At 38.0% G+C, this 22,079-nt stretch overlaps 1 protein-coding gene across 2 annotated transcripts in view; it reads left to right on the top strand.

Moving 5' to 3' along the window:
• POLQ (DNA polymerase theta) overlaps positions 1–22,079 on the top strand; it is a 119,127-nt gene that overhangs the window by 82,389 nt on the left and 14,659 nt on the right. The window contains exons 23-28 of one of the 2 annotated variants that reach the window (XM_045852023.1): positions 2,614–2,740; positions 3,488–3,609; positions 4,105–4,110; positions 11,201–11,385; positions 13,707–13,818; positions 19,641–19,765. In XM_045852023.1, coding sequence (XP_045707979.1) covers positions 2,614–2,740; positions 3,488–3,609; positions 4,105–4,110; positions 11,201–11,385; positions 13,707–13,818; positions 19,641–19,765 — 677 coding nt within the window. The remainder of the gene's footprint in view (positions 1–2,613; positions 2,741–3,487; positions 3,610–4,104; positions 4,111–11,200; positions 11,386–13,706; positions 13,819–19,640; positions 19,766–22,079) is intronic. The other variant, XM_045852024.1, reaches the window with a different exon arrangement.

Here is a 22,079-nt window from a genome sequence, read left to right as displayed (position 1 = left end):
CACCTCTATGACGTGAATGTTGGATTGCTTACAGTTGTCCAACAGGCTCTGTACATTATCTTCATTTTTTTGGATTCTTTTTTCTTCTTATTGTTTTGATTGGTTGTTTTTTGCTTCCGTATGTTCCAAATCATTGATGTGATTCTCCACTTTATCCACTCTACTGTTGTTTCCCTGTAAATTGTTCTTTATTTCAGTTAGTGTATCCTTCATTTCTGACTGGGCATTTTTTATGCTGCCGAGGTCCTTACTGAGTTCCTTGAGTACCCTAATAACCAGCGTTTTGAAATCTGCATCTGATACATTGCTTATCTCCATTTTGTTTAGCTCTTTTTCTGGAGTTTTGATCTGTTCTTTCATTTGGGCCATGTTCCATCTCCTCATTTTGGCAGCCTCCCTGTGTTTGTTTCCATGTATTAGCTAGAGCTGTTTTGACTCGGTGTCCTGGTAGTGTGGCCTCATGTAGTAGGTGTCCTGTAGGGTCCAAGGGTACAGCCTCCCCTGTCATTGAGGCTGGGTGCTTGATGTGTGCCCTTTGTGTGGGCTGAATACACCCTCCTTTTGAAGTTCATTTTGGTTGCTGTTGGCAGATCAGTGGGAGGTGTTTACCCAGGCCAGTCAGCTGCAAGGAATGTCTGTCACCACTTAGCACCAACCTCCATCCTCTGTGGAGGATCACCTGTGCCAAGGCAGGGTGGTGGTGCTCCAGCGTGGTCTGTAGCTGTCCACTGGGTGCACTGGCCCTGGGGTTTCCTGAGTGTTACAGGCTAAGATCAGCCCCCACCTGTGTTTTGCCTGGGGACACCTTTCCTGAGTTATAAAGCAATCTGAATTGGTTGCTACTTGTGCAGGGCTCGGAGATTCCCAGGTGAAGCCAAGATGTGAATCTGTGCTGGCTGCTGCTAGTGCCAGTCCTGGGGCTCACTGAGGCCAGCTGCTACTTGTTTGAGAGGATTTAGGAAGTTGTACAGCATGAGCCAAGACCAGCTATTCATATGGAAAAGCAGCTTGGGTGGTCCCATAAGTTGGGTGGGGTAGAGTCTCTGGGGATCTCCAAGGTGGGTCAAACAGTATTAGCCAGATTGATGGAGTCTTAAATATGGTACCAGCTTGCTAGTTGCGTGGCTCTGTGGGGGGAGTATTTAGAAAAGGGGAAATGGCCTATGCTCACCTTGATGCCAGACACTTCAGTTCCTCACTGTATGCCACTGGTGCCTTTCAAGCTGCTACACCTGTGCTGGAGCTCAGAGGGAGTGGTTTTTTGTGTAGGTGAGTCCCTGTGTGGGTTCTTCAAAAGGAACTGCTTGGGGCTCCAGGGGTTTGTTCCACTGACTTAGTCCCCACTGTTTTTTATAGCCAGAAGTTGTGGGGATTTATCTCTCTGATACTGGAACCCTGGGCTGGAGGGTCTGGTGTGGGGGTGAGACACCTTACTCCTGAAATATCCCTCCTGAACTTTTATCCACCACACGTGGGGGTGGGACCAGCTTGTTCTGCATCTGCATCCCTCCTACCAGTCTGGATGGTTCCTTTAGTTCTGTGGTTGTCAGACTTCCATTCAGCTCAATTTCTCTCAGTTTTGAGCAATAGTTGTTCTATATCTTAGTTGTAATTTTGTTGTGGTTGTGCGAAGAGGTGAGCCATGTCTGCCTATACTGCCATCTTGACTGGAAGTCCTGCCTTATAGCTGAATAACAAGGGCATAATATCACAGGTTTATGCAGAAATAATATTCTAGGTAGTTAAAATGTCTGATTCATTAAAAGATGGAATTATATATAGTAGCTCGTAGAGAGCCTGTTACAATAATGTATCATAAAATGTATTACTATGTATAATATAAAAATTTCAAAAAACAAAGTGAATTGCCTAAACTTTTTTGAACAATGCTAGGTGTTCTAGAAAAATTCAACCAGTAAGTAAACAAATAAAATATAGAATATTTTTGGGAAAATAAATTCTATAAGCATTTAAACAAATAGCTTTCTGTTTCCTAGAAAATTATTAACCACCTAATTCTAGTCTTTAGCTATGCCCTTGTTAGCGTTGATTCTCTTGATGAGCGATGATGATAAAGAAGAAAACTGGCCAGGTAATGTCTGGAAAGTGACATTCCACCTCGCCCTGCCACCACCTCCTGCGTCAGCCAGCTCCTCTGGCCAGTTGCCCCTCTTCAGCACTCAGGTCGCTCTTCTGCTCCGGACCCTCTTCCCTTTCCCTTGTGCATTCCTGGTTTTAAAGGCTCCAGCACTCACTTTACATAGGATCCATTTGATTAGTCTTTACTTATTAATACAACTGCTAACATTTTATAGTGCTAATATCTGATTCTTTATCAAATTACTTTGTATCATGAGCCTGTTTTCTAGAGAGCTAGGTTAATGTAAAATGTATTGTAGCTGATTCCTATATTCACTTACATTGGGATTGTTCTTGTACTTATTTTTTCATTGTTAGACACATGAACATGATGAAAAATATTTAAATATAAATTTATTTTATGTTAGTAATAATAGAACATGTGTTTTTAAGATGATTCAGAAATGCCATTACTATTAAGATAAATGTCAAAATTTTCCCCCTAATTTTATCTTTTTTTCTGTTTGATTTTAGGACGAATAACCTTTACAGAACCAAATATTCAGAGTGTGCCAAGAGATTTTGAGATCCAAATGCCAACACTAGTAGGAGAAAGCCCACCTTTGCAAGCCCAAGGCAAAGGCCTACTTCCCACGGGCAGGTAGATATTATTTCTTTGTACTCGGGTTAAAATACTTCTGTGAGCACAGATGGCTCAAAAATAGCTTATTGGACAAAATAATGAAAATAGTTTAAATTTGTTTTAGGTAGACACGTTTCTATTCTAGGCACTATTTTCAAACCCTGAGTTTGTCTGTAAAGAAGCTAGTGGGTGGTGAAAGGCTGAAAACCTGGGCCACTAATCAAATCAACCGTCACATGTTTATTTCAGCCAAGTACTAAAGGGAAGAGTTTAACGATGTCCGGAACGTCCCCCTCCTGCCTTCTTCACTTACACACAAAGGGAAGAAAATGCACATATGATTTATATTAGATTTGGTCAAAGAGACTTGTTGAGCTAAATGCCAGTGAATTATCTCAGAAGCAGTTTGTGGGAAAGGCTTTTACAGAAATGCTACGGTGGGGGAAGGGTGGAATGTGAGAGGTGGGGGGTGGGTAGGGCAGGGCTGAGTAATGGGGAAAAAACAGAGACCTCTGTAACTGAACAATAGTAAACAATAGCTAGCACATATTAAGCATTTTTTAAAAAGAAAAAATGTTTTACTTCCTATTTAATTGAATGTTTGCTAAAAAAAGTATAGAATCTTTGTTAAGCTTTAAAGTGAGTTTCAAATAATAAGGTTTTTAAGTTTCCTAAACAGAAATACTAAGTTTACTGAAAAATCAGGCCTTTTTCACATATTTGAGAATGCTTCATATCCTGCTGATAATGTTGTTTGCATGACAGAGAAGGAAATAAGAGGGGCTGTGGCCTGACCCCTGGGCACCAGGCACAGATGGAGGAGAGAACCCCAGACAGAGGAGTGCCATTTTCGGTCAGCATGCGGCAGGCCTTCGTGCCTTTCCCAGGTAGGGTGCTGATGGTTTGTGAGCTTCTCATTGAGGTGGGAATATTTTTCAAAGTACTGACAAAACCTGCATTATGAATAAGGCTTGAGAGTATGCATTGTCCCTCCATCTTTCCTCTCTTCTGTGTAGCTTGTTGTTTCCCTTTGTGTTGCCAGGTTTGTAACAGTCGGTCATCATTGTCTTCATGATCTGTTCTGTGGGAAATTTCTGGGGTGTATGCTCATTGGCAATGGTCTGCTGAAGCCACGTTTTCCAAGGTGATTGTAACCATTTTTTGGAAAATCCAATGGATATTTTAGGTTCTTGTCCTCTTTGACTTCTGTGTGGCATTTGTCATTGTTAACCAATCTTTAATTTCCTCAGTTTCTCTCCTCCCTTCACCAGTAAGGACACACTGTCTTTTTTTTTTTTTTGTCATCTAAACATTTGGAAGTCATGATCTAATTTCCAAATAATCCCACCTGTTAGTACATGTTTGTTCTTTTATGTTGGCAGGTCTGGGTGAGTGCAGTTAACTACCTGAATTTATGTGAGTTATGTCAGAAACATATATTCTAACGGTGAATTTGGGCCTCTGATAGCATAACCTGCTTGGCAAATTTCAGTTTTGCTTTTTAAGTATGAACTATCAGCATGTTACTATTGTAACCATGTTTAAGTATTCAGTTCTGTGGCAGTAAGTCCATTTGCTTTGTTGTGCATCCATTACCACACTCACCTCCATCTTCCCCTAGTGCAACTCTGTACCCGTTAAATGCTAACTCTCCCTCCCCCACTCCCCAGCCCCTGGTAACCACAGTTCTACTCTCTGTCTCTATGAATCTGACTATGCTAGTCCCTCATGTAAGAGCAATCACACTGTATTTGTCCTGTGCACCTGGCTGATTGCACTCAGCATGATGTCGTCAAGGTTCAACTATGTTGTAGCAGGTGTTGGAATTTCTTTTCTTTTTAAGGCTGAATAATATTTCATTGTATGTATACATTTCATTTTATTTATTTGTTCATCCGTCAATTTATTCTTACCAAAATAATAAGATTGTTTAATGTAACAATATCTTATGTTGCTTCAGGTTAAAATTTTAAAATTAATTTAAATTAAATGTATATGGGTTAAGTATGGAAATTTCTGCCACTTAAGTGTAGTGTTTAGTTTATTTATATCTAAAGTTATTATTGATATGTGGTTTGATTATAGTCTGCTATCTTATTATTTGTATTTTATTTCTGTTTTTTACTCTTTTTTAAAACTTTAAATGACTATTTTATTCTGTTTTATTTTCTCTGCTTATTAACTATATGTCATAGATATTTTAGAGTTTATAATATGCATCACAGCCCATCTTCAAATAATTTCATACCATTTCATCTATAATGTAAAGAGTTTTTTTCATTTCCCTTGTCTTGTAATTGATTTAATCTTTATGACTGTTATGAACTCTGCTATATAGTTTTTATCTTAAGCAGTCTTATCTTACAAAGAAATCAAGAAACAAAGAAGTGTTTCTTTTCTGTCTGTCCACTTTTTATCTTTTCTGACACTCTTTGTTTCTTGGAGTAGATTCAAGTTTTCATCTATTATCATTTTTCTTCACCCAAAAACACTTCCTTTAATATTTCTTGTAATGCAGTTCTACTGACAATGATTTCCCTAAGCATTTCTATATCTCTACATTTTATTTCATCTCACTTTCAAAAGATATTGTTACATGACATAGATTTATAGGTTGATAGTCCTTCTCTTTCAACTTTTTTTTAAATTAAATACTTTTGAATTTTATTGTTGTTAAGTACAGTTTTCTGCCTTTTTCCCCCACTCCTCCCTACTACCCCAGCCATCCCCACCTCCCTCCCCTGTTTCCACCCCCCCCCTTTTGTTTTTGTCCATGTGTTCTTTAAACTCTTTAAGAATATTTTCCTATTAGCTTCTGGTTTGCATTATTTCTGTTGAGAAGTACACCACCATTTTTTCTTGCTATTCCTCCAAGCACAAGGTACTGTTTCCTGGATGCTTTGATATTTTTATTTGTTATTTAGTTTCAGCAATTTGATTTGGCTGTGAATCTCTGGGTAGTTTTTCATACTTTGCTTCTGGGATTTTTGAATTTGCTGACTGTCTTGAGTTTGTGTAGTTTTTTTTTAATCTATATGCTCATATTTTATTAAATTTGGAGTGTTTTCAACCATTATTTCTTGTAATATTCTTTGTTCCTATCTTTCTTCCTATTATTCCAAATATATCAATACATAGGTAATACCACTTGGTATTGTCCCACATATCACTGAAGCTTTTCCTTTTCTTTTTTATTCCCTTTTCCCAGTGTTTTCCACTCTGTGCTGCAATGGGTATTTTCTCTTGACCGTTTCGATATTCACAGATCTTTTCGCCTTCAGTGTCTCATTGCTGTCTCATCCTTTTAGTGAATTTTACATTTCAGATATTGTACTTTTAGTTTTAGAATTTTCATTTGATTTTTTTGTGTGTAGTTTTAATTACTTTATGGCAATTCACTTGTTACATCATTATCTTCATATTTCTTTAAATTTCTGAACATATCTATGTTAGCTACTTAAAATTTCATCATCTCTAATTCCTGGGCCATTTCTCTGTTGATTGAATATTCTTCTGGTCAAAGTTACATTTTCCTGGTTCTGCACATGAATAGTATTTTTTTTTATTGAATGCTGGACATAATGATTGCCACACTGGTTGCCTTTACCAGGGCCAGGTTAGCTTTGACTGTAAGGCCTGGTCTCTCTGTGGTCTTGATGCTCAAGTTGGTTAGCGAGGTCTCTCCACTCAGTTTGATCAGGACTTAGACATTTCTCAACATTCAAGAGCATGTTGTTCAAGTAGCTGTTCAGCTGACAGCTATGCTTTGGTGGTTCTTTCTTCGGCAATAGTTACTTCTTTAGTGTCTGTTTTTTTGCCTGTTCCTTGCACAGGCAAAAAATCCAGAGAGATTACTGTGCATATTTCTGGTGTCCCCTTTATGTACAGTTTCTGTCCCAATTTTCACAAATCCTGAGCTGCGTCAGTGGGCCCAAACTCCAGTTTCCACTTCCTCAGCTCAGACAGACCATAGTGCTGTTTCATCTCCTCCCTGCAATGCGTCCTGGAAAGTGCCTCCGTTCAGACACATGAGACAGGTGCCTGACTCGCCCCATCTTCTCTATCCCCCCACTTCTCAAGGATCACAGTCCTGAATTGCCTGTTGTCCAACACCTCAAAACAGTTATTTCATGTATTTTGTCCAGTTTTACCATGTTTGTGGCAGGAAGGCCATTAAAGTTGTGGTCATCTGTTTCATTTTATTTTTTTCCAGGTTATGTCTTTTATGATATCACATCTGCTTACCTTTCATTTATTCATTTGTTTTTTATTGAATTTATTGGGGTGACATTGGTTCACAAACCGTACAGGTTTCAAGCATACCCCTCAATAAAATGTATCTGCACATTGCATCGTGTGCCCTTCCCCGCCCCCTCCCCTGCCCACCTCCACGTAGTCCCCACCCCCTTTTCCCTCTGGCTATCACCACACTGCCGACTATGTCTATGTGCTTTGTGTTTATATTTTTTGGCTAATTCCTTCACCTTCTTTCTCCCTGTACCCTATCTCTCCTCTCCTCTCCTCTCCTCTCTGACAGCTGTCAGTCTGTTTCATGTATGCCTTTTTGTTTGTCCGTTTATTTTGTTCATTATATTCCACCTGTAAATGAGATCATATGATCTTATGGTATTTGTCTTTTAGTGGTCATTTTTTTAAAATTAGTATTTACATATTTTGAATTGGTTATTTATTTACATAGTTCAGAAATCAAAATAGATAAAAGGTATATGCTGATAAGCTTTGCCTTATTCCCTGTCCTAGCTGTGCTGTTATCTGTAACTTTTATAGATAACTGTGTTTATGAGTTTCTTATATATATTTTCAGTGTTTTTATGTGGATATAAACAAATATGAATATGTAATATTTTCTTCTCCTAATTTTACACAAAGAATACCCGTTACACTTTCCATATATCCTGTTATATGCCTTACTTTTTCATTTAATATTTTTATACTAGAGTTTTGGGATCATCAGTAAAGAAATTTATACATAAAGCAGTTTGGTCTATGTGCAGGTAATCTGTATAGCAATCTGTGGCCTTGTTTGCTGAGTCACAGAGGAAAAGCCTGTGCAGTTTTGATAGTTATTGTCAAATTGCCATCTAATGGGGGACAGTTACCATTTACTTCCTAATAACAGTGTATGTGTATTTCTTTCTCAGCTTTGTCACAAAGTATGTTCTCCTACTTCTGGATTTTTGTAATATAAGAAAATTGTTTTGTTGCTATAGACTTAACTTGCATTTCTGTTTTTGTGAGTGAAATTGAGCATTCTTTAGTATGTTTAAGTTTCTTTCATTCTTTTTTAAATTATATTTTATTGACTATTCTATTACAGTTGTCCTGAGTTTTCTCCTCTTGTCCCCCTCCACCCAGGCCCCCCCACTCCCTCAGACAATCTCCTTATTCTTGTTCATGTCCACAGATCATGGGTATAATTTCTTTGGCTACTTCATTTCTTATACTGCATTTTACATCCCATGGCTATTCTGTAACTACCTATTTGTACTTCTTAAGCCCCTCACCTCTCACCCACATGTCCCTCCCATCTCTTCATCTTTAACCTTTGGTATTTTAATTATGATGTGCTTGGAGGGGTCCTCTTTGCGTCCATCTTGTTAGGGACTCTTTGTGCTTCCTGCACTTGCATGTCTATTTCCTTCAACAAATTAGGGAAGTTTTCTTTCATTATTTTGTCAAATAGATTTCCAATTTCTTGCTCTTTCTCTTCTCCAGCCACCTCTATGACGTGAATGTTGGATTGCTTACAGTTGTCCAACAGGCTCTGTACATTATCTTCATTTTTTTGGATTCTTTTTTCTTCTTATTGTTTTGATTGGTTGTTTTTTGCTTCCGTATGTTCCAAATCATTGATGTGATTCTCCACTTTATCCACTCTACTGTTGTTTCCCTGTAAATTGTTCTTTATTTCAGTTAGTGTATCCTTCATTTCTGACTGGGCATTTTTTATGCTGCCGAGGTCCTTACTGAGTTCCTTGAGTACCCTAATAACCAGCGTTTTGAAATCTGCATCTGATACATTGCTTATCTCCATTTTGTTTAGCTCTTTTTCTGGAGTTTTGATCTGTTCTTTCATTTGGGCCATGTTCCATCTCCTCATTTTGGCAGCCTCCCTGTGTTTGTTTCCATGTATTAGCTAGAGCTGTTTTGACTCGGTGTCCTGGTAGTGTGGCCTCATGTAGTAGGTGTCCTGTAGGGTCCAAGGGTACAGCCTCCCCTGTCATTGAGGCTGGGTGCTTGATGTGTGCCCTTTGTGTGGGCTGAATACACCCTCCTTTTGAAGTTCATTTTGGTTGCTGTTGGCAGATCAGTGGGAGGTGTTTACCCAGGCCAGTCAGCTGCAAGGAATGTCTGTCACCACTTAGCACCAACCTCCATCCTCTGTGGAGGATCACCTGTGCCAAGGCAGGGTGGTGGTGCTCCAGCGTGGTCTGTAGCTGTCCACTGGGTGCACTGGCCCTGGGGTTTCCTGAGTGTTACAGGCTAAGATCAGCCCCCACCTGTGTTTTGCCTGGGGACACCTTTCCTGAGTTATAAAGCAATCTGAATTGGTTGCTACTTGTGCAGGGCTCGGAGATTCCCAGGTGAAGCCAAGATGTGAATCTGTGCTGGCTGCTGCTAGTGCCAGTCCTGGGGCTCACTGAGGCCAGCTGCTACTTGTTTGAGAGGATTTAGGAAGTTGTACAGCATGAGCCAAGACCAGCTATTCATATGGAAAAGCAGCTTGGGTGGTCCCATAAGTTGGGTGGGGCAGAGTCTCTGGGAATCTCCAAGGTGGGTCAAACAGTGTTAGCCAGATTGATGGAGTCTTATCTATGGAGCCAATCTTCTGGCTCTGTGGGAGGAGGCTTTGGAAAAGGGACGATAGCCTATGCTCACCTGGATGCCAGATATCTCAGCCTCCCCATGGATGACACTGGTGCCCCTCAAGCTGCCACCCCGGTGCCAGGGCCCAGAGGGAGTGAGTCTGAGTAGGTGAGTCCCTGTGTGGGTTCTTTAAGACAAACTGCTTGGGGCTGCAGAAGTTTCTTCCACCAGCTCAATCCCTGCAGTTTTTTGCAGCCACAAGTTGTGGGGACTTACCTGCCTTGCGTTGGAACCCTGGACTGGGGGGCCTGGTATGGGTGTGGGACTCCTTCCTCCAGAGCTGTCCCTCCTGAATTTTGATCCAGCACCTGTGGATGTGGGACCAGCCAGTTCTGCATCTGCACCCATCCTACCAGTCCGGATGGTTCCTTTAATTCTGTTGTTGTCAGACTTCCATTCAGGTCAATTTCTGTCAGTTTTGAGCAATAGTTGTTCTATATCTTAGTTGTAATTTTGTTGTGGTTGTGCAAAGAGGTGAGCCATGTCTGCCTATACTGCCATCTTGACTAGAAGTGTCAGTTTCTTTTATTTTTATTATTTTCATGTACTACTTGTTTGTTTTGTCTTGTTCTTGATTTGTTGCACCTTTTAAATCATATGACAATGAGTTTTTGGTAATAGTTGCAAATATTTTCCTGCTTTTTCTTTAAACCTGCTTATTTTTTTTTATTCTGACTTTGCCATACATATCTAATGCAGTCATTTTTAATCCATAGATAAATTATCTGAATCATCTTAAAAACTTTCCTTCACATATCAACTACTTGATTATTATTTTATCCTTGGCTGAGGACATTGTTTTTCATTGCTTTTTGAAAGAGTAGAAAGGAAGGGGCAGGAGAGAGAGAGAAAGAGGAATATCTATTGGTTACTTTCTCAAACTGCCTGGACTTGGGATCAAACCCACAACCTGGGCATATGCCCTGACTAAAAATCGAATCCGTGACCTTCTGGTTCATGGGAATACACTATAATTAACTGAGCCGCGGACGAGTATCTTTGTTATGATCAAAGTATAGCTCATGTTTCTCTCCAGCCCATGTAAAATGTGCACACATTGGAAACCAGTTTTTCATTGTATGTTCATTCATTTATTTAATAACCATTTAAGATCCTATCATGTGCCAGGAATTGTGCAAAGTTTTCTATAGAATGCAAAGGAAAATTAAATCTCCCATCCCTAACAGTGTGGGAGAGGCATGGAAGAAACATTTTAGATTGTCAGGTGCTTTGGAAACGCTGAGGGAGGCACTGCTACAGTGGTTAAGGAGCAGAGGTCAGGGTGACTTTACACATATTATGCATACTTGAAAGCTAAATGAAAAAAATGATATAAGTTACAGAACTGAACTGCATCATATTAAGAGCAAGGTTTTAACTTTTAGATACATGATCTCATAGTTCTATGTTAGAACTGAATTTCTGTCATCCTGCTTAATTATATAAAACTTGAAATTTCGGGGGGAATGGATTGGGAGTAAAAAGGAGAAAACTGCATTTGAACAATGATTAAAAAAATAAATAAATTAATTAAAAAAAAAACTTGAATTTTCCTTTGTAGTAGCTTTTCTAAAACTATTTTTATTTCAGGTGGTATAATATTAGCTGCCGATTACTCTCAACTTGAACTGAGGATCTTGGCTCATTTATCCCACGATAATCGTCTCATTCAAGTGTTAAACACTGGAGCTGATGTTTTCAGGAGTGTTGCAGCTGAATGGAAGATGATTGAGCCAGAGTCTGTTGGGGATGACCTGAGGCAGCAAGCAAAGCAGGTAAGTCTAGTGACCGTGCTTAACATAAAGGAGAATTGTAATGATTAAAAAAATTGAAAAATTGTCTCCTTCATTTGCGGTTGAGGACTGATTTCTTCTTTTTTGATTTTTCAAACCACATTTATGAGCCTGTCTCATGGTATTTATTGTGTCTCCATAGAGTCAATGAAAAGAATAAGACTTTGAGGCAGTTAGGGTCTGAGAGGCCACATGCGTTTGTGGTAGACATGGTGGTGGCGGAGGCTGTCATTGTGTGTTTGTGTGCATTTAAAAATCTCTTTCCAGTCTGTAAGCATCTGTATTTTCATCTTTCTATTTTCACACAGCATTGAGCCACAGTGCTTTTTATAAAAAGGTACTCTCTAAATGTTTGTTGATAAACAAATAGTGCTGAGCTGTAGATTGTAACTGATAGCTTTTTAGTTTTTTCAGGCCACTGGTTAGCTAATCTGGCTGTGAAACTTCATATTGTTCTTGGACCTTTCAAGTGGGTCCACATTAATTTCTCCTCCTGAGTGACTGTCAGTCACAGAAGACATCAAAGGCCACATTTATACCATTTCTGTCCTCAATTAACACTGATACTTCTTTGCCACATGACCTGTGGGAAATCTAATGCCATTTTCAACAAAGTAATATTGGTGGCTGAGGTAAAGGCACACCACTCCTGCCTCTAAGATCTTGTTTTACAAGATCTTAGTTTTACAAGATCTTAGTTTTACAAGATCTTAGTTTTACAAGATCTTAGTTTTACCTTTACTTAGTTACAGCTGCATTTCTTGACTGGCTCATTAGGCAGAAACACTTTTTCTCATCACTGTTTGGCTCCGACAATTGTTTCTTCCATGATTCAGAAAGCCAGCTTTGTCTTGTCTGAATATTTAATCTCCTTTGGGGTCCTGTGTTTAGCAAGAACCAAATCCTAGATAAAGTAGGTAATATTCTCATATTTAATCCTCATAATAAACCCACAAAATAGGTGTTATTATTATTATCATCCTCATTTTATACAGGAGGAAACTGAGGCACAGAAAGTCAGTAATTTGCTTAAGCTCTTATAGCTGTAAGTGGTAGAGCCAGGATAAGTTCATAATGCCAGGATGTAGAAGTTTTGACTCTGTAACCTGAACATTTATCCCCTGATGATAGCAGCCTCTATTTATTAAGTTCTTGTGTGATTTAATAGTGTTTATACTGTAGCATTTTCCCCCTAGACTACTATGCACTGAACCATATAATCCTTGAGTCTTACTGAGATCTCACTGGCACTAAGTAATGTCTGAGTTAAAAAATAAGTAAGTGTCACAACAAAATAAAGCATAGTAAAATCAAAAGGGAAAACAAAAAAGAAGAAAATAATGGTCTCAATGTATTCAAAAAGAGAAAAAAAGGAAAAAAAGTACCTGTAGCTGTCTCATCACATTAAAAGTGTTTTAGAATTCTGATAATTATTTTTTTGCAAATTACCCTCTTAAATTTTATTTAACAACATTTATATAGAACTTGCTTTATATCGTGCAGTTTCCTGAAAACTTACAACAATAACCGGTTTAACCCGAACAGCCCCATGATGTAGGTGTCACTGTCTTCATTTTACCGAAGAAGGAATCAAGGTGCTAAGTGTTCAGGTAGCTTGTGTGAGATAATACATGTTGTGCATGTTGGAACTAGGGTTTGAATCCACATAATATCTATTATTAAATCAGAGTTTCTTTGTTGACCTATTTAGTCTGTTTTCCTTCATTATGCCAAAAACTTCATGAATTTGTATTAAAGTCAAATGAACTCTGCAGTTACAGGATTTCAGGTGGCTCTGAGGTGAAGTGGATATTTATTTGTAACAAACCTACCCCTTATCAAGCTCTTTTAGTGTTCTCTACAGGTTAGGAGAGGAATATTTGTAGCTTTTCTTTCCTACTCTGAGGCAATTTTTAAACAGAAGTTAATGATGTTATGAGGAGTTGTGAGCAGCAGAAAGCCTCTCTGAAGACTGCTGGATAAATGACAAAGAGTCAGAAATAAATCTTTCCTTTCAAATCACTAGGATTACTTTCTTAAAGCACACAACATTCATATTCATTCATATTTGTTTCTACCCTCCCTTTCTTTCCCTTTTAAAAATGTATTCTAAAAGGTAGAAAAGATGTTCACTGGATATCATCTTTATGGTTCTAATCCCATAAGAGCAGATTTAATCATTTCTTTGACTCACTATGAAACGGAAAGCTTACCAAATTTCAATCTTAATGAACTTTTTATACTTGTATTTTATGTACTTATGATCTTTAATTTACTTACTGAATGTGATGGCTCCCTTTCAGATTTGCTATGGAATCATTTATGGAATGGGAGCAAAATCTTTGGGAGAGCAGATGGGCATTAAAGAGAATGATGCTGCCTGCTACATCGAGTCCTTCAGATCCAGATACACCGGTAAAAAGGCCTTGAGTGTTCTCTTCTAGATACTGTTCTTTTCAAATGTCTTTCCACATTGTGTTAATTTTTTAAGAATTTAGTACAGAATTTTCTATTAATATTTCTATTAATCAGAAGTTTTCATCAGACATGTTAATTAAATAACATTAACCTTATTATGAATATTTACTAAGAGGTGCATTTTTCCCTAAAAGAAGGGATGGAAATGGAATAGCAAAATATAGTTGATATATATGGTACTGTGTAATTGTGACTATCTCATAAAATCGTGGAAGTTTTCTGTGCTTTAGGTTTAGATAGCTTTAATAGGAAACCGTAAAGCATTGAGTAAATGTACCAGAACCTGTGGAGAGAACAATTGTTGTTATAGAGCAGTTTGAGTATCATTGTTTTAAATTATCTTTTCTTTTGGAAGTTTATTGAGGTATAATTTACACTGAATAAAATTCACTTTTTTAGGTGTATAGTTCTATGAATTTTGACAAATATGCACAGTCGTGTAATCTTACCACAACCAGGGTATGGAACCATCACCCCAGAAAGTTCTTTTATGCCTTTTTGTAACCTACTCTGTCCCCGTCCCCAGGCCCCCAAAAGAAACTTTACACATGACATGTTCTTATACTTCAAAATCATATGAATTTTATAAAACAAGTAAATTTAGCAAGCTCCCACTGTACAAGGTCAATTTATAAAAATCAGTTATATTTCTATTAGGAGTAAGCAGTTAGTGTATGAAGTAAAAATAAAACCATTTACAATAACATCAAAATACGTGAAGTACTTAGGCTAAATTTAACAATATTTCAAGATTTCATTGAAAACTCCAAAGCAATCCTGAAACTGAAGAATACTTAAATAAGTGGAAGGTTTACCATATGAATTGATTAGAAGGCACAATATTAGTATGATGACAATTTTCTGTAAAGTGTTCTATAGATTCAATGCAATTCCAATAAAAATTTCATTAGAGCCTTGAAGAATTAGACAAGCTGACTCTAAATTTATATGGAAATTTAAAGGGACTAGAATAACATTTTTGGGAAAAGTACAGTGTTGAGTATTTATACTCCATGCTTTCAAAACTTATTATAAAACTATAATAATTAAGATAGGCATAAGAGTAGCCATAGAGAACATTGGGCCACACAATAAAGGGTCCAGAAGTATATATGTATAAAGTAAATTTAGCAAGCTCCCACTGTACAAGGTCAATTTATAAAAATCAGTTATATTTCTATTAGGAGTAAGCAGTTAGTGTATGAAGTACATATATATATATGGCAAATTGATTTTCAACTAAGTTACCATGGTAATTCAGTGAAGGAAAAATGGTCTTTTCAACAACTGGTGTTAGAAAAACTAGATACCGGTATGGGAAAAAAGTGAACTTCAACTTTTATCTCACATGCTATTCAAAAATTAACTTGATATGGAGCATAGGCTTAAAAATAAGGTTTAAACTATAAATCTTCTGAAGAATCAGTGGAGAAAAGCTTTGTAGCACTGAGATAGCAAAGATTTCTTAGATGATAATAACACTGAATCATAAAAGATAAACACTGATAAGACACCATTAAGAAAATGTAGCCCTGGCTGGTGTGGCATGGGTTTGATTCCCAGTCAGGGCACATGCCTGGGTTGTGGATCAGGTTCCCACTTGTGGGTGTGCGAGAGGCAGCTGACTGGTGTTTCTCTCCCTCTTTCTCCCTTTCTTCCCTTTTCTCTAAAAGTTAAGTAAAATCTTTTAAAAAAGGAAAGAAAGAAAATGTAAAGATAAGCCACAGACTGAGAGAAAATATTTGCAGCTCCTATTAGCTAACAAAGAACTTGCATTCAGAATACATAAAGAACTCTTAGAACACAATTCTAATAAGGTAAACAATCAAATAAAATAAAGGTCAAAGATTTGAACAGATACTTCACAAAAGAAAATACATATATATGAATGACCACATCAAATGTTATCTTTGTTAGTTATCAGGGAAAAGAAAATTAAAATGACAAAGAGATACCATTACAAAAACAAACAAAAAAATTACCAAAATTAAAAACCTTGTGTCTGCACTCATTGGGATGATTGCGTGACTTTCCTCCTTTACTCTGTTAATAAAGTGTGCTGATTTTATTGTCTAAAACTCCAAATTCACTTTTTCATTTTAATTCTACTGCAGTTGTCCCAATTTTTCTGTCTTTGCCCTCCTCCACTGAGCGCACCCCCCACTCCCACAGTCAGTCCCCACACCGTTGTCCTTGTCCATGGGTCATTCATACATGTTCTTTGACAGTCCCTTCCCCTTCATCCAAATGAGAGCAGAAAACACATGGGATGAAAAGCAGCAACTATTTATGGAGAAGAATCTAAGGGTGTTTGTTAAGAACGGTATATACCAGAAATCCACAGCATACAGTATTCCTAGGTGAAAAATTAGAGATATTCCCTGTAAGATAAAACAAGACAAGATTGTTCCCTGTCATCCCTTTGATTTGACACTGCACTACAGGAATTTCTACCTTGTACCTTCAGGCAGTGAGTAGGGCTGTCTACACAGAATGAGCTCTCAGACTGTTGAATAATGGACAAATCCTGAGAATGGTGCTTTTCAGGGAGTCACCAGGTACACCAAATAGTGACAGTTGTCTGGGAATAGAGATGATGGGGAGCTCCAATCAGCTTTGTCCCCTCCAATGGCTGATAGGGATCTGCAGTTCAGAGTTACTCTAGAATAAATGTCATTGGTTTCAAGGCTACCATAGAGCTAACGGGAGGGGGTAAGAGTAGTGCAAGTTACAACATTTCAACATTCACTGTTTGTATTAGTCTAGCCATTTTTCTTGAATACACACTCTTCTGGTTGTTACAAACCTTTGGTTAATTTCCAAAGTTCTGAAAATATTTATTTTGACAATATTTTCCAGTGTTACTGCTTTCACACCAGAGGGGATTTTCATAGGCCCTTACTCCACCAAGCCAGAAGTTCTTCTTCATATATACATTTAAAAATTAAGTGTAAATCAAATAAATCAGACTGTAAATTAAAAAAATAAAAATAAAAACATTGTATCTCTTTTACATTGCTGATAAAGTTGTAAAATGGCACAATCGCTTTGGAAAGTAGTATGGCTCTTTCTTAGAAAGTTAAACATAAACTAAGCCATTTGATCCTGCAGTTCTACTACTGGGTATTATTATATTTGCCCAAGAAAAATGAAAACACATGTCCAAAGGAAGACTTGTACATGGATGTTATAGTAGTTTTGTTCATAACAGCCCAAAAGATTGGGAACAGTCCAAATGTCTATCAATAGGATTATGGATAAACAGATTTTGGTAGATCTCTGCAATGTAATACTACTTAGCAAAAGAAGAGACATAAATGAGAATATATAGTGGAATTCAATTTTTATGAATTTCAAGAACACAAAAAAACCAAGATGTCATAACTAAGTGTCATAAAACACATCAGTGAGTGAGCAAGGCTGATAATAAGGATCTGGCTGTAAAGTTGATGAAATGGTTTGCATCTTGTAGTGGTTGTTGTAGAAGTCTATACATTTATTAAAATACATCAAACTGTTAACCCGAAATGGGTGCCTTTTATTGTATCTAAATTATATCTCAGAATGATTGTTTTTAAAGTAGTTCTTGCAATCTCTGAATATTTGAAGGCCTACTACAGAGTCAGGTAAGAGAATTTGTAAAGATTTCTTAAATCTCAACATTTGTTTGCTCTTAATAATATCAGAGTAATTTTTTAAATTATTTTTTCTGATTTATTTATTATTGTTGTTCAAGTACAGTTGTCTCCATTTTCCCCCACCACTCCCTCCCACCCCACCCATCCCCACCTCCCACCTTTAGTCCTACCCCCCTTTGACTTTGTCCACGTGCCCTTTATATATGTTCTGTGATGACCCTTCCCCTTTCCCCCCCAATAGCCCCTCCCACCTCCCCTCTGGCTACTGTCAGTTTTTCTTTATTTCAGTGCCTCTAGTTATATTTCACTTGCTTGTTTGTTTTGTTCATTAGGTTCCACTTATAGGTGAGATCATATGGTATTTGTCTTTCACTGCCTGGCTTATTTCACTTAGCATAATACTCTCCCATCAGTAAGTGAGTGGATCAAAAAACTATGGTACATTTATGCAATGGAAAACTATGCAGCAGAATGAAAGAAGGAACTCCTATTCTTTGCGACAGCAAGTTTGGATATCACAGTAATTCTTAAAGAGAAAAAGATCACAGCCTGATTGCTTTCTGAACTTTCATGCTAGTGGTCAAATATCACCAACAGCTTTATCTGGTAGGATAGGGTTTTCTTCCTCCTCTCACCCACAGTCTCCTCAGATACCGTTCCTATGCCAGCCACACAACAGAAATCTTCAAAAGAGGAATTGCAATTGGGAGACATTAGTGTTGATTATTGGGCTGGCCAAAAAGCCCATATCGTTCTTTTCTGTAAAATAAAGCTATTGGTTTTTATTTTCACCTATAGCTTTAATGATTTGGATATTTTGAGTATGTTGTCAATTTCCCATGTGGTATAATGTTGATTGTTCTCAGTTAATGTCTCGATTTGATTGCTGTCAACTCCAACTGTTCTACCTGACTATGGAGCATCATCCACTGAGACATCTCTGCACGGAGCTTTGCAAACCACTTTTGACACATTTTGATCAGTCACAACACCTTCTTCATATACTGCACAAATCTTTATTTGCACTTCAGTTGAGTTTTTACCTTTCTTGAAATAATAAAGCATATATGTGTATTTTCTTCCACCTTCAATATTAAAATGGCTACACAAAAATCCACCAGTTTTGATGTTTTTTAAAATGCACACTGATATGAGAGCTGTTACAATACAATCTAACAAAATTGTTTTGAATGAAGTTAAAGACAACTAAGCACTACTAGAGCCATCTTATGTAACAAAAAACAAACTTTCTGGCCAACCCAATACTTAGGATGAGCAGAGCCATGAGAAAGCAGAGGTTGTACAGATGAATAAAGGTAGATCAGCACAATCTCTATACTTTTGTGTTTTAAAGTATGTAGAGAAAGAACCTCTCTAGCTCAGAGACAGGAATGAGCAGTGATGAGATTGGCCCCACCTGGAGCAAAGAATTCATCCTGGAGATTCATCAGACATAAGAATGGACCTATATTGCAAAGGATGAAGGCTGGTACAGGGGACATGAATGTGTATGAATAGCAGGGGGAGGGGGGTAAAAGGGGACCAAATGGTAATGGGAAAAATACAATAAAGATTAAACTGATGAAGTAAACCATTCATAAAAAATGATATACTATACATAGTCTTTTTGAATTTTAAGAAGTAGGTTGTATATGTTCCCAATGGAAATTACAACTAATGCATTAATTTCAGTTAGGTCCTATTTGGATTGCAGTTTAGATGGTAGCAGGGAGCTGGTAGAATGTTTTAAGCCTGGAAATGATAAGATCAGAGTAAAAGAGGATTAAGATAATTAAAGTACAGAAACCTGTGAAAAGTAGCATGGAATCCTCTTAAGACCCTGGAGTAAAACATCCTAGGTTTTACATCCTACTTGCTTGTTGTGCTGGAGTTTAGTTTTTTTAAAAAAAAAAATTGTTGTTTTTGGTTAAAAACAAAGAGTTAGATTATATCATTCCTAAAGTCCCTTTTATTTCTAACTTTTTGAATCTACAAAAAGTGAATGAAAGTTTATATGCAAATGATGATGTGATATTAGTGGGGTTTTGATATGTTTCACTATCTTTAAACTATTGAATGAAATTAATAATGGTTTTTTGCTGTACTTTTTTTTCTTTGTAGGGATTAATCATTTTGTGAAAGAGACAGTGAAAAATTGTGAAAGAGATGGGTTTGTTCAGACCATTTTGGGAAGGCGGAGATATTTACCAGGAATCAAAGACAACAACCCCTATCATAAAGCTCATGTATGTTGAAATTCTCTGGACTTTTAACTTAAAGCTTAAGTGACATATACTTTTCAACACAAACAAATGCTGCTCATGTCCCTTAGAACAGCGGTCCCAACATTTTTGGCACCAGGGACTGTTTTTGTGGAAGAATTTTTTCACAGACTGGGGTGGTGGGGAGGGGGCTGTGGTTTTGGGATGATTCAAGCACATTGCATTTATTGTGCACTTCTATTATTTTTACATTGTAATATACAATGAAATAATTATACAACTCATCATAATAAAGAGTCAGTGGGAACCCTGGGCTGGCTTTCCTGCAACTTGATGGTCCCTACTGGGGGTGATGGGAGACAGTGACACTCAAAATGTATTGCTTATGTTCAGTCTACTCTAACCTCGTTTTGGTTGTTGTCACTGCAGAAAACCCTGCTTCACAAAGATAGGATGTTGGAAATAGAAGCAGGCTTTTCAGTGCTTTTGTGGCAATCTCAGAATATTCTGCCTTGACTTTAATCCAGAGCATATGGAGATTTGAAGTTGTCTCAAACATACCTTTAAGCCACCATCATTTGTGATCTCAAGCAGTTAATCCTCTTCTAGCACCTGGCTTATTCATAAATGGGTCTTGGGTCCATTCCTCCCCAGTTCGGGGTCTTTTGTGGTTGGGAAGCAATGCTCAAAGTCTTTTGAAAGCTGAGACAGGGGGTCATGCACCAGCTGGGAGAAAGAAGGCCCTGGCTCAGTCTCAGTCTTTCAAAATCTCTGCTAATGTTTGAAACATCAAAAATCCCAATGTTCACTTTTGTCCCCATAATTTCAGTTTGGCTTTGAATGCAGCCACTTTATCTGCCAACTTGAACACAGTTGTCAGTGACCCCTGTAGTGACAGACTGAGTTCATTGAGCATGCTGAGTATGTCACACAAGTAAGCAAGTTTTACAACCCATTCTGTGTCACTGAAATGTGCTGCCAGTGGTGACTGTTTTTCTAAAAGAAATCTCTGGAGCAGCTGTCATAACTCAGAAACTCTTGCCAGTATCTCCCTTTAGAAAACCATCTCACCTCTGTGTATAAAAGACGTGTGTGCTCTGCGCCCATCCCCTCACAGAGCTGTGTGAACAGACATGGGTTAAGGGCATGTACTTTAATGTGGTTGATCATTTTAATCACATCCTGCAAAATGTTGTTAAGTTCAGGAGATCTTTTTTGGCTAGCCAGCATTTCTCCATGGATCACACAGTGCATAGACTCACATTCAGAAGTGACCACTTTGAGCAGAGTAGTGAAACCAGAAAGCTGTCCAGCCATGGCAGCTGCTCCATCCATGTATATATTGACACAAAATGACTAATTCAGTTTTCCTGATTTGTAATCACTCAAAGACTTGAAGAGTTCTGCAGCTATGATGTTGGTTGGCAACAAAAGTGCACATAAAATATGCTCATGCACATCCTCCTGAAGAATATATCACACAGAAACAAGCATTGTTGCCTTGTTGTCAGCATTGGTAGACTCATCAACCTGGATTGAGTACCTTCGTGACTCATTAACCCTCTCTAACAACTGTGCCTCAGTACCCTCTGCTATTTCATTAATTCCTCTAGTTATGGTGCTAGCTGAAAGAGGAGCATGTGCCACTTTTTGAATGGCAGCCTCTTCTAAAAACTCATGACAAATGTCCTCAGCAGCAGGCAGGCTCAGCTCTTCAGCAACGGTAAGGGGCTTCTAAGCTTTAGCAATGTAGTTAACCACTGAAACTGATGCTCTCAGTGCAGACACATCTGATGAAATGGTGGCCTTCGATAATTGCCTGTTCTTCGGGTTCATGTTTTGTTTTTTTTTCTTTTAAAAAATTTCCAAAGGCTTGTCTTTTAATGCAGGGTGCTTGGTCTCCATGTGGTGAAGCCATTTTGAAGGTTTCATGGCTTCATTGGATAGCCGGTCCACACGCTATATGAAGTGGGATGGGAGAATGGGAATCACCTGTTGCAATGAACCCAAAATTTAAGTAGGACTCTTAGTATTTTCTTTTCAATGCAGCTTTCTTTTTGTTGGCAGTCTTAGAGTCTTCTGCTGTCTCATCATTGGGTCTTTCCTCCTTTTCAAAAAAGCTCTCCAGTGATATTTATTTTTTACTCCTTTTGGCTAGGGTTAGCATGTGGGCTTACCAAAACTGTGACTGAGACAAGTGCACAGTGCAGGAAAGAGGTGCAGATGCAAGTGGTGAATGAAATAATGGGTGGGCCATGCGTGGACTAAGTGTCACATTCTGACTTAAAGCCTGCCACCAGAAGCAGCTGTGCAATTGAAGTGCATCAGCTCACTTGCC

This window comes from Phyllostomus hastatus, unplaced genomic scaffold (assembly GCF_019186645.2).
Source record: "Phyllostomus hastatus isolate PE091 unplaced genomic scaffold, TTU_PhHast_1.1 phas_contig_86, whole genome shotgun sequence".
Classification (NCBI taxonomy): domain Eukaryota; kingdom Metazoa; phylum Chordata; class Mammalia; order Chiroptera; family Phyllostomidae; genus Phyllostomus; species Phyllostomus hastatus.
Note: the sequence above shows the minus strand (reverse complement) of the source record. Positions and strands in the feature narration are given on the sequence as shown.